Raw genomic sequence first — 16,203 nt, 5'->3', positions numbered from 1 at the left:
CTTTTTAAAAACAAATCTTTATGACTTTTCATCCTCTCAACTCAACTAAGACTCTATTGCAGATCACATACACTTGAAGTTCAGCATCTTTTGGCTTAGAATGCAAAGCCTTTTATTATCTACATTTCTAGCCTTTTTTTTTTCTATGTCACCTCTCCTGTTGGTCAATCTGAATGCTCACACTGATTGACCTTTCCTGTCATCATGGCCTGGAAATGGTCTTCTCACACAGTCTCTCCAAATTCTAATCTTGCTGGTCCTTTAAGAACCAGCTCACAGACTTTTTCCATGAACTAGACCTGTCCAAACAGTTAAATAAAAAAGCTACTAAAACATTTTTTCTGTGCTTTTTTTATAAGGTTGACCTTGTATGAAGTTCATTTTTCTATTGTAATTATCATATAGTAGAAAAAGTATTAGATTTGTTTATAATCAAGAGACTGGTTTCTAGCCTCACCTTGCCCTAGCATGCTTTAAGTTCCAAAGCGAATCATTTGGTTTTCATAAACTTTTGTTTGAAGGGGCAGGGTGATACATAAGATTCCTCCAGGTATCATAGCCTTTGAAATTAGAAATTATATAAGCATATGCAGGTTAAATAGTTGTAAATACATAAACATAAAGAGCCACCTAAGTACGGATTCTGAAGGAAAACAAAAAGCACAGTATTATTTTGGGAACAGCACTTAGGAAATATGGGTGTTGAGTCAGACCTAGCGGGCACTGGAAAGAAGTAACGTGCCTTAATTCAGAGGGTGTTCCAGATGAGAGAGGTGGCCTCCAGCTGAAGAAGGAGCTGGAATAAACCCTATTTTTTTTAGCTTGTCAAAGAGAAAGCCATAAAAAGGGACTAAAATAGTATTTCTAAAGAGGCATCATGAAATAGGAAAGCTTGTGTTTACAAACAGAAACCCAATTCTCTATGCCCAGAACTGATGAGAATGTGCTGTCTTTCAGCATGGAGGAGTGTGAAGCTCTCTGTACCAGGCTGGCCATCATGGTGAATGGAAGGTTCCAATGTATCGGATCTTTGCAGCATATAAAGAGCAGGTGAAGAACAAATAAATGCATGTGTCGTTTAACGAATGGTGTAGGGTTCTATACTCACCGTCAAGGAGTATCTCGGCAGCTTGCCCTGCAATGAGTAACAAAATTAGATCAGAGAAGTGAATCGTTGACTCATCTTAAAGTTAAATTATTTTAGTGAGGACTGGGTGTGTTTTTAGTTAATAACCTCAAAACCTGCATGACCTAAAAGCTTTAAAAAAAATTTACCATAATCCACAACCAAAATAACTTTAAGAAGCAGTTTCAGTAGTTTACTGAATAACAGATTAGACCTTGACAAGTACGTGAAGGCATAGATTTTTATCCAGCACGTCCCTTTGCCATTTGCACAGGCTTCAGTGAGCTACACAACACTTTTATCACATTCAAAACCTTTTAATCAAGAATGCATTGAGTAAATGTGCATAAATATCACACTAACAAATTAAAATTAAATTAATATTTTATGTTTTCCAGATTGTCTATGAATTTATATCTCCATATTAATCTCCGAACTTCACGATATTATATCTTTATCTGTACAGTTAGCTTTCTTATGTAATAGTATTAACCAAGATAAAGAAGAAAAGACGCAAGAGGCAGTATATGTTGTTCTGAGAGAGTCTGTTGAGACTTGTTTACAAACTGTACTCTCAGTGCTAACAGTTAGCTGATGTATCTATTTTTTATCTATGTTTTAAACCCAATGATGTTAATCTTTACTGTTGACACCTAATTGCCAATGACTTTCCTCTCAAGACGTTGTTTGCTTTAAATTAGAAGGTAATTAACCCCAGAAATTGACATTAATTGCCAATTTGTGGATGTCAAAGAAGGCAAAGATTTTATATTTTCTTTCTAATGCACTTTTTTGCTCAAAGATTCTGACTCTGTATAGTGGTAGAAATACATTTTTAAAAATCATGGCAGTTCACTATTTCCAGTTTGCAGCATGCCCTGAACTTTTATGACAAAATGACAGTCTTTATACAAGAAGAAGGGCTATAATGGTCGGCTTGAGTCCCATTTTATTATCTAGAATCCCAGGGGAGCCATTTCAGCAAAATGTAACTGATACCGTGCTTTGCACTTTTTCTTTCCAGGTTCGGACGAGGATTTACCGTCAAGGTTCACGTGAAGAATACCAGAGTTAGTATGGAGGCCCTCACAAAATTCATGCAACTGCACTTTCCAAAAACATACTTAAAAGTAAGTAAGAAAGTATCCTGCGTTTTTATATGGATTTCTTCTGATAGTGGTATTGTAGTAGATGTTTGCCATCTTCAAGTTACCACAGATTTATTACTAATCTTCAATATATAAAATATTTGTTAGTTAAAGATGCATAAAATACTCTGAAATGCACTTAGCTCCAACAGATAAACTTCATATGATTCTGTTATTCAAATAGAATCTCCAAATATCTTCATATATAATTACAAAAATTATATTTTGTAACTATTAAAAATAACGTCATCTTTTTACATAACTTTATGTAGTTCTTCCTCGCAAAGGCTTTATGACCATACTGTATTAGTTTTCGAGTTGTATACATAACTAGTTTACTAGCTACATATATCAGGGAACTAAAGGATGACAGATACTATATGACCAAGTGCATTTCGTTTTAGAAAAAAAAAAAATTAGTTTCAGAATGTCACAACCAGAACAGACTATCTCCTTTGATCCCTTCATTTGAAAGATAAGGCCACATAGGTTTGAGCAGAACTGCTAGGAAATCAAGTTCTTAAGACACACACTAGTTGAAACATTGATTCATTTCATCTTCTTTATACATATCCATTATATAGACACATACAGAAATATGCCTATGCGTCTCCCATAGTACAAATGTAAAATATATGCACTTGACAAAAAAAAAAGTGTTATTATATAACATCTTTGATGTACAGGTAATTTGTACAAGATGATTATGGTGAATGATTGTTTTCAAAGGAAACCATGTGCGGAATGGTGGAAAGAAATAGGAAGTCTTGGGCTGAGGTCAGGCTCTCCCTATGTGATTTCCAGCAAGACATTTAGAGCCTCTGAACATCATTTTTCTCATTTGTAAAATAACAATAATGTCATCGACATCACAAGATTGGTGTGAAAAATAAATGATAAATATCCACAAGGATAATTCTATGAGGCACCATATTAATGTGATGTGTTTAGAGAGAGCAGAATAGTGTGTATTTTTTAAAAAAAACAACAATTATTTTATCACTACAAACGACTTTGCCTCAGCCTCCCAAGCTTTGGCTAACTTCTCCAGGAAATAATAGCTTTCACGATTCTTATCAAAGCCCATTTTCTATCATCTAAATTAAAATCAAATTTAAAATTAAAGGACACTTTCCTTGTACAGATCAAGTTGGTCATAGTGCTTTTTCTTTCAATGAATTTCTGGATGGAATCCCATGCTTGTTCACGGAGAAAGACGACATTTGCCCTGGCCTCTTCCTGGGACCACGGTTACCCAAGACAAATGCAGCAATGATGTCTTATTTCTTCCTAGACAGACCATTCTTTACAAGTAGGCAGTGGTTTCTAGATATCTAGAAGGGAAATGGCAAGAACAACTATTTGGGAGTAAAAATAAGTAAGAGCCTGCTTGCAGTGACAGGTGTAATATGGATAGAAGTCAATGAGGGGAGCGGGGCAGTGAGCAAGGTGTGAGAGGAAGGTTTTCCAGCAACGGACACCTCGAATACCAGGTGGAGATACACAGTCTTGATTTAACCCGTAGAGTTTGCAGGGGTAGATTCTAGAGCAAGGAAACATCCTGATTAGACTAGTGTTTAGGGAAGATTAGCCTAGCTGCTTTGTGACACCATATGGGTGTGTGTGTGTGTGTGTGTGTGTGTGTGTTTATATATATATATACACATATATATAGTCTCTAGGCTTCTGAAGCGGCTGTTGCAGTCACTCGATGTGGAGTGATGAGCCTCAGGTTAATGATATTATTGGCGGTGCTATAGGGAGGAAAGGCCACATTTGAGAGTTGTTTTAGAGAAAAATATATGGGATATGATAACTGATTAAACATGCAGAAAAGCAAGGTGTTAAAGATACGCCAAGGACATAAGAATGGATTACTAAATCGATGGCAACACTGTATGTGGACTAACGTAAATTGAAGAGAATTTTAGGCTGAGTTGTGAACAAATGCAGTTATTTGAATGAGGTTTTTCCTAGACAATGCTGTTGAAATCTAGCTTCTTTAGCCAGTTTACATTGAACAGCTAATCCTTGGCCCTTAGAAGAATTCTAACATTTAAAAAAATAAAATTTCTAAAAGTAATCTCTGAAAAAGCTTATGTAAGCAGAGAGCATAACCTGACATCTGAAACACCATTCTACGGGGTTTTTTGTTGTTTATTTTTTTTGTTTTGTTTTGTTTTTGCAAGCAAGACTATAATGACTTCATAAGTGCACATGAATGTAAAATGCTTTGGAATTTTCATTTGCTTTTTAATTGGTTTTGCCTTTGACATTCGTAAAACTTTTCATCTCGCCTTTGCAAGCTGTTTGTTTCAAAACATACCTATTATTTACACCGTAGTGTCATTTTCAGTGGATTGAATTGGAGTGTTTTTCTCAGCTTTCTCAAATATGAGTCATCAAGTCAATATTACCTGACATTGCAACGTACATTTTATTTTCTTTTGGTTGCCACAGGATCAGCACCTCAGCATGCTAGAGTATCACGTACCAGTCACAGCAGGAGGAGTAGCAAACATTTTTGACCTGCTGGAAACCAACAAGGCTGCTTTAAATATCACAAATTTCTTAGTGAGTCAGACTACTCTGGAAGAGGTAAGTTGGAGACTATGATACATGTGCACAGTGTCCCATTAATTATTATACATTCATTTTTTGTTTCTTTCTTGTCAATGGCATCCAGTTTGTTTTTAGTTGAAGCAATATCTCATCTTGCACCTGAAAAACTTAGCTTAATTTATTTTCAACCACATTTTGGGATAGTAGAGGAAAATCTTAAAAGCATGAACTCTTTTTAATATAGAAAAGAAGATGTTTTCCTTTCTGCAAGATATCTCTATCCATCAAGTTATGTGTGTATGCAAAGCAACAAAACATTACTTTCACCTGCAAAACAAAACACTTTCCTTTAGCCTGACCAGGCGGTTGTACAGTGGGTAGAACATCAGACTGGGACACAGAGAACCCAGGTTTGAAACCCCAAGGGCGCCAGCTTGAGCATGGGCTCATCCAGCTTGAGCGCAGGCTCACCAGCTTGAGCATGGGATCATAGACATGACTCCATGGTTGCTGGTTTAAACCCAAGGTCGTTGTCTTGAGCAAAGGGTCACTCGCTGTGCTGTAGCCCCCTGGTCAAGGCACATATGAGAAAGCAATCAATGAACAACTAAGGTACTGCGAAGAAGAATTGATGCCTCTCATCTCTCTCCCTTCCTGTCTGTCTGTCCCTATCTGTCCCTCTCTCTGTCTCTCTCTCCCTCTCTGTCTCTGTCACACACACACACATACACACACACAAATAAACAAACAAACAAAAAAATTCCACTTTTCTTACTTTCTCCTTGATAGGTTTCTTAAATAACATTTCTATTGATTGTCTTCCTGGAATAGACCACAATGGGGGTGTCTAGGGAGAATTTGGTGCTCAATGTTTAGATCTGCTAGATCCAGGCAAACAAAGTGGCAAAGGCAGAGTTCCATTGTTTGTTTCACATCGTCTGAACTACATTTATAGTCAATAGCTAGAGACTTCATGGGGCAACCTTCATCACCTTTGCACTGTATGAATTGTGTTTGGCCCAACCAACCTGGTAGAGGATGTTTGATTGCATCTACCACTGAATTGACCTGAAAGAGAGGCCTTAGAGGCCCCTAAGTAAACATGTGGTGCTGCACTTTATGCACAATTTTCTATGTGGACTTTAGGCAAGTTCTTTTTTTCTAATACAGGATATTTATGCTTTGACTAGTACCCAACTGTCTGGCACAAAATGGACTCGCAATATTCTCTGGATGAATCAATGACTAGTAGATTTAATAATTTTAAGCAAAGTAATAAAGGACCGTCTGTTAAATGCTTGGCATAATAAACATAACGTTAATGTGAGATTTCTATGCAAATTTAATTTTAGTGCATTAACTCTTAAAATCGGTGAAATTTCTTTCAACATCAGCTTATAAGCATATGATAAGGGCTTGGGTTGGGCTCCTTGTTTATACTTGGTAGAGATATTGATGTAGATCTTAAAGCGACACAAATAAGTGGTTACAGAAATTGAATTATGATGTTAAATTTCTATTGTGATTGTAAATGTAATAATAGTTTTAGATATAGGCATTATTTTCAAACTCTAATTAAATTTAAATATCTAAAGGGAAGACTTCTGGTGAGAGTATTTATATGTGGATGAGGATGGCCCTATAACATCTAATATTTTTATTTGTTCTCCCAAGTGTGTGCATGCATGCAAATGTGTGTGTGTGAATTAATCTTACTTCTTCCTTGAGTTTACCAACCACTAATGGCTTTATTTCCCTTGAAAAAATAAGGTTTTCATCAACTTTGCCAAAGACCAGAAATCCTATGAAACTGCTGATACCAGTAGCCAGAGTTCCACCATAAGTCTTGACTCACAGGAGGACCGGCTGTAGTCTTAATACTTCCAGAAACTTGATCTCAGCCAAGCCCATGGCTTCATTTTGAGGAAGAATCACAGAAGACACCACTTCCTTGAAGATACTACTTCCTTAAAATATCTTAATTTTAAAGTATTATACTGTATAGAAAGTTACAATGTGTAAGACTATCAAGTAACTATAAATGGAAAGTTTTCTTTCTAAGGTCACTAAATGTTGTTACTACTGAAATGGATTCCTATACACTCAACACTGTGAGCCCACTAATGTAAATGCTGGTTATTTTTATGCCAAGATGAACCACCTGAAGAGGAATGTCTTAATTTATTACTTTCAATAAAAAAAAAAAAGCTTAAAAGACATAGTTATTAGTACTTGAAAAACAAGAGTGGAAAAGAAAAGTAAGGTAGTCTGGGGTAGGTAGAATTGGGAGAGCAAAGTAATTTATTTCCACAAAATAACAGAATGACCATCATCAAGAATACACAACCCTACTGTGACATGCAGAGAACTCAGGGCCAGATCACCATTGGCAGTGAACAGTGGGCACCATATCTGCATTTTCCGGACCTGTAAATACTTGGGAACATACTGAACCCACACAAAAATGGCTTTCTACAAGAATGCTGTAGGAGGGCAGTTTACCCTGGTGGTAAACAGAACTTAGCTATATTCCTGACATGCCTTGACGATAGGAAGGCACCGGACAGAGCAGAAAGGTGTTTGCTCTTCAGGGAATAATGGGTGTGTCAGCCTTGCAGATACAAATTCTGATGACTGACGGGGAATCCGTGTGCTGCTGGCTGGCAAGTTCCTTTGTTTAAGCTATTATGAAAAGCCTCATATTCTGGGTCTCTCTGCAGAAAAGATTTCTGTGCAGGAAAAATGAGTATGAAGATAATTTTCAGCTAATTACCCGGCTGACCCAGCATTATCTCTGTGGCTATAGTATTGACTTCATAATAATGGTAAATTACATGGCCCTCAGGGAAGGTGCTTTATGTAACGTGTGTGTGTGTGTGTGTGTGTGTGTGTGTGTGTGTGTGTGTGTGTGTGTGTGTACAAGTTTGCCAGCTTTGGCATCACTGTTTCTGTTTCAAAACCCAATAAACTCGAGGTTCAGAAAAAACGATTTATGAAGTCATTTCATTCATTAGGGAAGAGCTAGGAATCTAAAAGCTGCAGCCACGTGACCTACAAGGTCCCATGTGACCTGCACCTGCTTTCCACTCCCCTCCCTTCTATTCTTCCCTTCCTCTGCAGCATCTAGCCAGGCCGGCCTTCTAATCGCTTCCCCAGTATACTAGCTCCTTCCCATCTCCAGGCCTGTCTATATGCTCCTCCCGTGTTTGAAATGCTGTTCTCCTGCTCTCCATGCCTACTGGGCAGTCTTCAGAAATGTTCTTTCTCCGAAAAGCTTTCCTTCCTTGCGTTCTCAGTTTAAACTCAGTCCCCCACCCCGTTCCACTACCTTTGTGTCAGAGCATGCTCCCTAATGTGTAATACATCCAGCCTAGCAATATATATTTCAACAGATGAGCTAAACAATGTTTCTGTTGAGTATAACACATAGATAAACCTTTGGAGTAGAAGGTGTAACTCTGAGAGGGTACATGTCTTCAGGAGCCCAAACAACAACAACAAAAAGACAGTCTCCGTGAAAGAATAAAGGGACCTGGGATTCATTTATTATTCATTGTGTTCCTGTGGTGGTAGGTTGATTGCTAGCTCCTGAGCAATGGCAGGAAAGGAAGCAAAGGGGAAGGTGAGAGAGGAAATGGAGGAAGGAAGAACCAGGGATGGTGAAAAGCTGAGTATTGGAGAGAGATGGAAGTCTAGGGAAGATGTGGAGAGGTTGAATGGACTTGGAAACTCTGAATATCCAAATGTGTTTGCACCTTCATTTGCTGTGCAGCGCTGCTGTGGGTTGTCTTCATTGCCCCTAGGTCTTCGTTACAGTCAGCCACGTTTTTGAACGCTGTACGTGAATGAGTGGCTGGTGGAAATTGAGAAAGGGATCAGTCTTCTTTGAAAGGGGCACAGAGCAACTGCCTCGCCACAGAGGGGACCATGAGACACAGAGCCTCAGGTGTGTGCAGGATGGAGCTTCCGGCCCCACAGAACACGGGTCGGGGACATTCAGCCCCTCTCACCTACCCCCAGCAGGCGGGGAAGCCCAGACTGGCCTCTGACAGTGATACTTGCACTCGCATTGAGTATTCATATAGTATTTCTCTCCCTCACTGAACACGAAGCTCTATGACTACAGAAGATCTATATCCTCTTCCTAGTTTTCCCACCAGTACCTACCCACACAATAAATATTTGTGGCACTCAATTAATAATCTGTTGGTTAAATACGTGAATAAATAAATGACTGAGAAACAAAAGAGAGGTTGGCAGGTGAGCATGAAAACTAAGCATCTTTATTCTGTTTAAATCTCTGGAATGCAGGGAAGTTTCTCACGAGCTCATTTATTCATGGAGAAGAAAACAGAAAGATGATGCTCGATTCCTTAATACAGAAATGACAGTGATTGGAGCTGGGTGGGAGGGTTTAGGTATCTTCTTTGGAATCAGAATTCTAATGCTTTGTTTTTGTACATTCCTGAACATTTATTCATTCCTTGTCTTTTTGCTTATAAGGATGTACTATATAAGAATGTCACAGTTCATATTTATATATAAGTAAGAATCATACATAAAAAAACAATTTGAACCCACATCCCCTCAGCATTCTTTGCTATAGAGCGTGGGATTAATGGAGCAAGCTTACATGCTCTTAGCCCATGGACCCTGGGAGCCTGCTTCTTTCATTCAGGTAAGCTTCTCCACATATGTTTTTAAATACAATGACAGCAAGCCAAAAGGGAATATTTCCTTTGGCTCCATTTTTTGCACAGTTAATCTTGTCACTCCCTTGCTTGTAAACCCGGACTGGTCTTCCATGATCTGTGGGATGAAATGCAGACTCCTTCACTGATCCTCACAGTATTTGATAACTCAGCCCCCAGCATTTCTGCCTCTCCTCCTTATGTAGTCTATGCTCTGACTTCAGTGGCTTTCTTCCTATTTCCTCTCATGTGCCTTCTCTCCTCAGTTCTGTGCTACTTGGCTTCCACTAGTCCTTCCTCTTGAAAGATCACTTCCTTATCTCCCCCCCCCTTATCTAGAGTCTCCTCTCTACCTTTACCACCAGCCTTCTCCTGTGTCTTCTCTTTAAACTAATCCGCATCAGGCAGATGAACTGTTCTACCCTCTGTTACAAAAGCATTTTGCTCATACCTCTGCTGGTGCCTTTCCGTGTTGCATTAAAAATCGTCTCTGTATGTGTCTTCCTCTCCCCACCACACTCTAAGTTCCTTAAGAATGGTGAACTATTTTTCTTCATCATTGTCACACCCATATTCAGCACAATATCAACATATTGGTGCTCAATAAATCCTTGAAGGACTAAACAAATCTATTTCAATTTACATATATTTTCATAATTTTGCTTTGACTTTTTTGCAATTATGTCTCTTTTAGTTTTAGAAGACTAGCTATGAAAATGTAAAGTAACTTCTAAAGAAATTAAATTAATTAAGTTAGAATGTTGATTCTGCATAAAGCACACTTCATTAAAATGTCAAGCATTAGACATACTATTATTTTATTAACAGTATTGCCTAATGTGGCATTTTCCCAAGGATATACAATAAAAATACTATTTAAAATCAAATTGTTTCGCCCAGATAGAGTTATGCTTAGTCACTCTCCCTGCACAAATGAAAATGCCAAGGTAAGACATCTATGTAGGCCCTGGCCGGTTGGCTCAGCGGTAGAGCATCGGCCTAGCGTGCGGAGGACCCGGGTTCGATTCCCGGCCAGGGCACACAGGAGAAGCGCCCATTTGCTTCTCCACCCCTCCGCTGCACTCTCCTCTCTGTCTCTCTCTTCCCCTCCCGCAGCCAAAGCTCCATTGGAGCAAAGATGGCCCGGGCGCTGGGGATGGCTCTGTGGCCTCTGCCCCAGGAGCTAGAGTGGCTCTGGTCGCAATATGGCGACGCCCAGGATGGGCAGAGCATCGCCCCCTGGTGGGCAGAGCGTCGCCCCATGGTGGGCGTCCCGGTCGGGCGCATGCGGGAGTCTGTCTGACTGTCTCTCCCCGTTTCCAGCTTCAGAAAAATGAAAAAAAAAAAAAGACATCTATGTAGTTAACAGCAGCTCCCACATACTGACAAGTTATTATGTGTAAAACACTGGGTCAAGTGCGCCGTATTTATTATATTCTTATTTAAGTCCCACAACGCACTTTCAACTTACTGTCTGAGGCTTTTCTTTTTTTAATTGACAAGAACATAAAGGTTGGAAAAAGGTCATTATCTTGCCCAGAGTCATATAGCAAAAACAGTAATTGACTCCATGAACTACATTCCAACATAGACTCCTTTCCCCTCCCCAAAAGACTTAACTATGTTGACTTAAGATGCCTAAATTCACTAATAATTTAGGAGTGAGCTGCACAAGCTGTATTTATGTGTTGATCCAGTAAGGGAACCCCGGGCCCTGCTGGTGGCTCTAATTACTGCCCCATTGCCTCCTGTAGCACAGAGCCCCTGGCCCTGCTGGTGGCTCTAATTCCTGCTCCATTGCCTCCTGTAGCACAGAACCCCGGGCCCTGCTGGTGGCTCTAATTCCTGCTCCATTGCCTCCTGTAGCACAGAACCCCGGGCCCTGCTGGTGGCTCTAATTCCTGCTCCATTGCCTCCTGTAGCACAGAACCCCGGGCCCTGCTGGTGGCTCTAATTCCTGCTCCATTGCCTCCTGTAGCACAGAGCCCCCGGCCCTGCTGGTGGCTCTAATTACTGCCCCATTGCCTCCTGTAGCACAGAGCCCTGCACAGATGAGAGCTCTCTGTCCCTGACTAGCCTCTTCCACCAGAAAACCCTATCCTTCCATCCAGCCCCTCTGATTTTTCTCACAAAGAAACTTAGCCACATCAACTAGACACTTGCTTACTAATCATTTATATTTATTTTAACTCCAAAGAGTTTGCCTAGTACTTGCAAGGATTTTGTTATTTTCAATGTAACACATAATTTTGTTAGTTTATTTTTCTCCATTTTATATCTAGTTCCATTTTTATGTTTTATTATTTTTTTTCATGTGGGAACAAAGACTTTCAGTGTAAGGGAGTCAGCACTATGAAATGGTCTATTCCCTAAATAAGTTACATCCAAAAGAGCTTTTCCAACTCCTCAGAACAGATTTTTAATTTTTGTTACATGAGGTCCTTTGAGAGAGAAGTCTTTAAGAGGAAAGCTGCTACTTAAAACACCACTCTTGGCAACGCAGTAGAGTCCTTCTCAGAGAGAAGAGCTCTAATAACCAGACCAGAGGAAATATTGAATACAAGCAGAGAAGTTTTTCTTTGTTATGTCTGAAACAATTCAGTTACTAAATGAAGATATTCATTCATTACATATTATTGGGAAAAAATTATAAGATATCCCAACCAACACACATTTGTAGTTTAAGAATGAAATACATGGGAAGTCTTACCAAAAGAAACTCTCAGATATGACTCCAGAAAAGTTCTGACATTTTCTGTCTGATTCTTTGGTGAGATGCACAAACGTGTATTAACTAAACTAGGAAATTTTTTTTGCACTAACTTGCTTTAACAATGCATCTGATTCCTTCTTAAACAAAGCTTTAAATGTACTCTCCCATTATGGAAGTCTTTCTCAAATCCTTCTTTGATAATAAAATTAAAGGGTAGTCCATCTCATTAATAATTTATCTTTATTAAAGGGAGTGTTTCTAACCTTTCTTGACAATTGTGACCTATCAAAGCATTTCAAGATCCCTCCATGAATAAGGAATCTGTAACATGTACCACACGTGTAAGTACATTACAGAAAATTAGCAAGTTTGTTTTTTTCTTTGAATATTCTTTTGCAGATCCGACTAAAGAGAAAAACTGTCATTAGTATAATAGACACTCTTAAGAAGGCCCCAAATTATCCTCACCTCTTGTTCTCACGTTCTTGAATGACCAGTTTCTGTACTTGAGTGTGGGTAGGGTCTGTGATTGCCATTGGTCAGAAGGGGATTACATTACAGAAGATTGTAACATGTCTTACTAGCACCCCCTCTCCTTTGCTGGCTTTAATAAAGTAAGACATCATGTTGGGAAAACCCACTGGCAAAGGATTGCAGCAGCTTCTGGCCAACAACTACGATGAACAAAGATGGCCTCCAGCTGACAGCCAGCAGGAAACGGAGACCCTCAGTCCTACGATGTGCAGGACGCTGCTGCCAGCAGTCACCTGAGTCTGGAAAACACTGCTGCCAGCAGTCACCTGAGTCTGGAAAACACTGCTGCCAACAGTCACCTGAGTCTGGAAATCCGTTCTTCCCCAGTTGAGCCCGCCCTGGCCAACACCTTGATTGCAATCTCTTTTGATAACATTTTTCTCTTAAATAATTCTTCTCGAATTATGTACCTCTAGTCATTACTCACCTAAGTATGTAATTAGCAATCCTATTTACTTGATTTTCAAGATGATTCCTCTTCATCTCTTTCTGCTAAATTTATTAACCCTTGCATTGACTTTTTCTTTCATTGAGTTTATTAGAATGACACTGGTTTAAAAAATTATGCATATTTCAGGTGGACAATTCTAAAACACATCATCTGTACACTGTATTGTGTGTTCACCACCCCAAGTCTTTTTGTTTATACCTAGAGCATTGTTATAAGTTACAGAAGGTCATCTTCTGCATCTTTTTTTTTTTTTTTTTTTTGTATTTTTCTGAAGTGAGAAGCAGGGAGGCAGTTAGACAGACTCCTGCATATGCCCACCTGGATCCACCCAACATACCCACCAGGGGGTGATGCTTGGCCCATATGGGGCATTGCTCCACTGTGGTTGGACACCTGAGGTGGAGGCCATGGAGCTGTCCTCAGTGCCCAGGCCAGCTTTGCTCCAATGGAACCTTGGCCGCAGTAGAGGAAGAGAGAGATAGAGAGGAAGGAGAGAGGGAGGGGGTAGAGAAGCAGATGGACACTTCTCCTGTGTGCCCTGAACAGGAATCAAACCCGGGACTTCTACATGCCAGGCTGACACTCTACTGCTGAGCCAACTGGCCAGGGCCCCTCTGTATCTTTCGCTATGTTATTAGCCACTGATGGACTAGTCTCAATTTAATAACAGCTAGTACAAAGTCTATAATTACATTTTTTACAAAGCAACTTTTTATGTATAAAATCACTTGAACCTCACAGCAATCTTGTGAAGTGTTGTCCCTAGTTGGAGAAATAGGATTAAAAGATTAAATAACTCTTCAACAAACACAATTAAATTATAGTTGCTAGCTATATTTTTTTGTTTGCCCTAAATTCTTTTATGATTCCTATGGCTTCTTGCTCCTGTTTAAGATCGTTTCAATGACGGTGACCCCATTCCACCCCAGCAAATAAGTAAGACACAAGATCTGTGATTAGTTTAGTGATTGATAAGTGATTCCAGCAAAGTTAGCCAATGATCCTTTATTACATTTAAATTTTGGGAGAGCCATTTCCTTATTCTAAGATTGCTCTACCCAGTGGAAATGAGTCTAGGGCCCCCGGTTGTCATCATGTCCATAGTATTAAGAACAGCTTGCACACTAGATAAAGTCAAGCAGGAACCCGCAGAACTGACAAAGGGCGTAATAACCCAACCCTGGTGGCTTTTGTGAAGGACCACTCTAAAAGCTGTGGCAGACACACGGGGGTGAGGCAAAGTAGAAGTCAGAGCTACCAGGGAGTCCAGCGGAGCAGAGATGGTAAGAAAAAGCGGAGTCTGGAGAAATTTAGAAGGCAAAACTGACAGGCCGGCTGGCAGACTAGTGAGGAATATGTAAGAAAAAAGGAGTCAAGAATGAACCCAAGGGTTTTGACCTGAGCAACTGAATAAACGAATGCCATTTATTGAAGAATGGTAAAAGTAGAGTAGCAAAGGCAGGTTTAGGGAGAAAATTAAGAGCTGGGTACATTAAGTGTAAGATGCTTGTTAAACGTCCTGGAGAAAATGTTGAGTGACCTGCTGGATCTGTACATCTGGAGTTCTGGGAAAGGTCCATAGTTGAGAAAAAAACTGAGGAGGCCATTAGCATATGGATAGAAATTCAAGCCCCAAATCCGGACAGGATTATTCAGAGAGGTGAGTGTGCCGAAAGCAGAGAAACAGTCTACTGTTTTTCAAGTAGAAAAGGAACATCCAGAAAAAATGTGCTACATGCAAGGCAAGAAGAAGAGAATTGTGTGTGAGAAGGAGGGAGTGACCGAACTTGTCTAGACAGCTGCTTGGGTAAATTAAAATAAAATCTGAAAATTGGCCATTGGACTTGACATAATCATGGGTGACCTTGACAAGTGAAGTTTCTGTGGAGTGATATGAAAGAAAGCCTTAGAAATGAGTTCAGTTAAAAAAAAATAGGAGGAAAAATGGAGATGAATGAAGTACCTAGTTGGTTTTCTTCAGGAGAATAGAGAAAAGGGAGCAGAGAAATAGGCAGTAGTTGGAGAATTACTAGTTATCAGAAGAGGGAGTTTACATATTCTCATGGGGACAGGAAAGAGTCAAGGTTCCCAGGGGCCAAGCCCTCTGCCTCTGAGAGTCTCCAGAATAGGCAATGTGCCCTGTTCCTTGGGTACTGTTTCCCTTGTTAGGATTAAAGACCGATGCCTGGACTTACATAGCTTGTGATCTGGTCTTTCTTGGCTTGGTCAGAATCTAGTAGTGCTTCCTGGTTCACTAATACTCACTCTTGAGTGTTTGTTACATGTTCCATTTCACCCACAGGCACCACAGGTCACCCTCAGCTCAGAGGCCACCTAGTCTTGCCAGTGTGGATACCAAGACAGAAACACCACTCTCAAGTCAGCGACTATGCCATGCTCAACTGAAGGTGGCCAAGCCGAGACCCAATGTCTCCTTTATAGTACCATCCTGTGCAGTCTAGTTTACTTTGATGTGGCATGTCCCAGAGTGACATAGTGCAGCTCACTTTCCACATGAAGCTCATTTAATGAATATTTAACACAGAGAGACACACATTCTCCCATGTCAAAGCACAGAGAGTAGAAAATTGTCACTAAGTTCATTCCTCTCTTCTCACTGTCTCTCTCCTTAATTCCCCAGAATGGAAAGCCTTCTCTATGTAGAATCTGCCTTCTGCAATGAACAGCAACTCTCAAGACAGAAAGTATATTCTTTTACATTACAAGAAAACTCTGTGACCTTGAACTCATTCCTAGTTTTCCAGTCTAAATTCTTAATCGACAAAATGGGATGGAGGAAGGAAAATCCAAGAAATTTAGCAATTCCATTCTTAAAATATTAGCCTGTTCTTCAGAGTTACAGTTCTGCATATGCTTATTTTGTTTGTCATCAACTGAGTATTACCTTGGTCTTTTCTTCTACATCCTTCCCAGAATTTTTCTAGTCTGCTAAAATCTTTCCCTGTTAATTCCCCACC

The 16,203-nt window shown here is 39.8% G+C and overlaps 1 protein-coding gene across 2 annotated transcripts in view; it reads left to right on the top strand.

The window, feature by feature from the left end:
* The window catches only part of ABCA12 (ATP binding cassette subfamily A member 12), a 179,895-nt gene extending 172,201 nt beyond the window's left edge, over window positions 1-7,694 (top strand). For both annotated transcript variants that reach the window (XM_066345995.1, XM_066345994.1), the window contains 4 exons: window positions 958-1,050; window positions 2,151-2,256; window positions 4,735-4,872; window positions 6,607-7,694. In XM_066345995.1, coding sequence (XP_066202092.1) covers window positions 958-1,050; window positions 2,151-2,256; window positions 4,735-4,872; window positions 6,607-6,708 — 439 coding nt within the window. In that variant the 3' untranslated portion in view covers window positions 6,709-7,694. The remainder of the gene's footprint in view (window positions 1-957; window positions 1,051-2,150; window positions 2,257-4,734; window positions 4,873-6,606) is intronic.
* Window positions 7,695-16,203: the final 8,509 nt, after the last annotated feature.

Source organism: Saccopteryx leptura, chromosome 7 (genome assembly GCF_036850995.1).
Source record: "Saccopteryx leptura isolate mSacLep1 chromosome 7, mSacLep1_pri_phased_curated, whole genome shotgun sequence".
Taxonomy (NCBI): domain Eukaryota; kingdom Metazoa; phylum Chordata; class Mammalia; order Chiroptera; family Emballonuridae; genus Saccopteryx; species Saccopteryx leptura.
The sequence above is the reverse complement of the archived record's forward strand: the minus strand, read 5'-3'. Positions and strand labels throughout refer to the sequence as shown.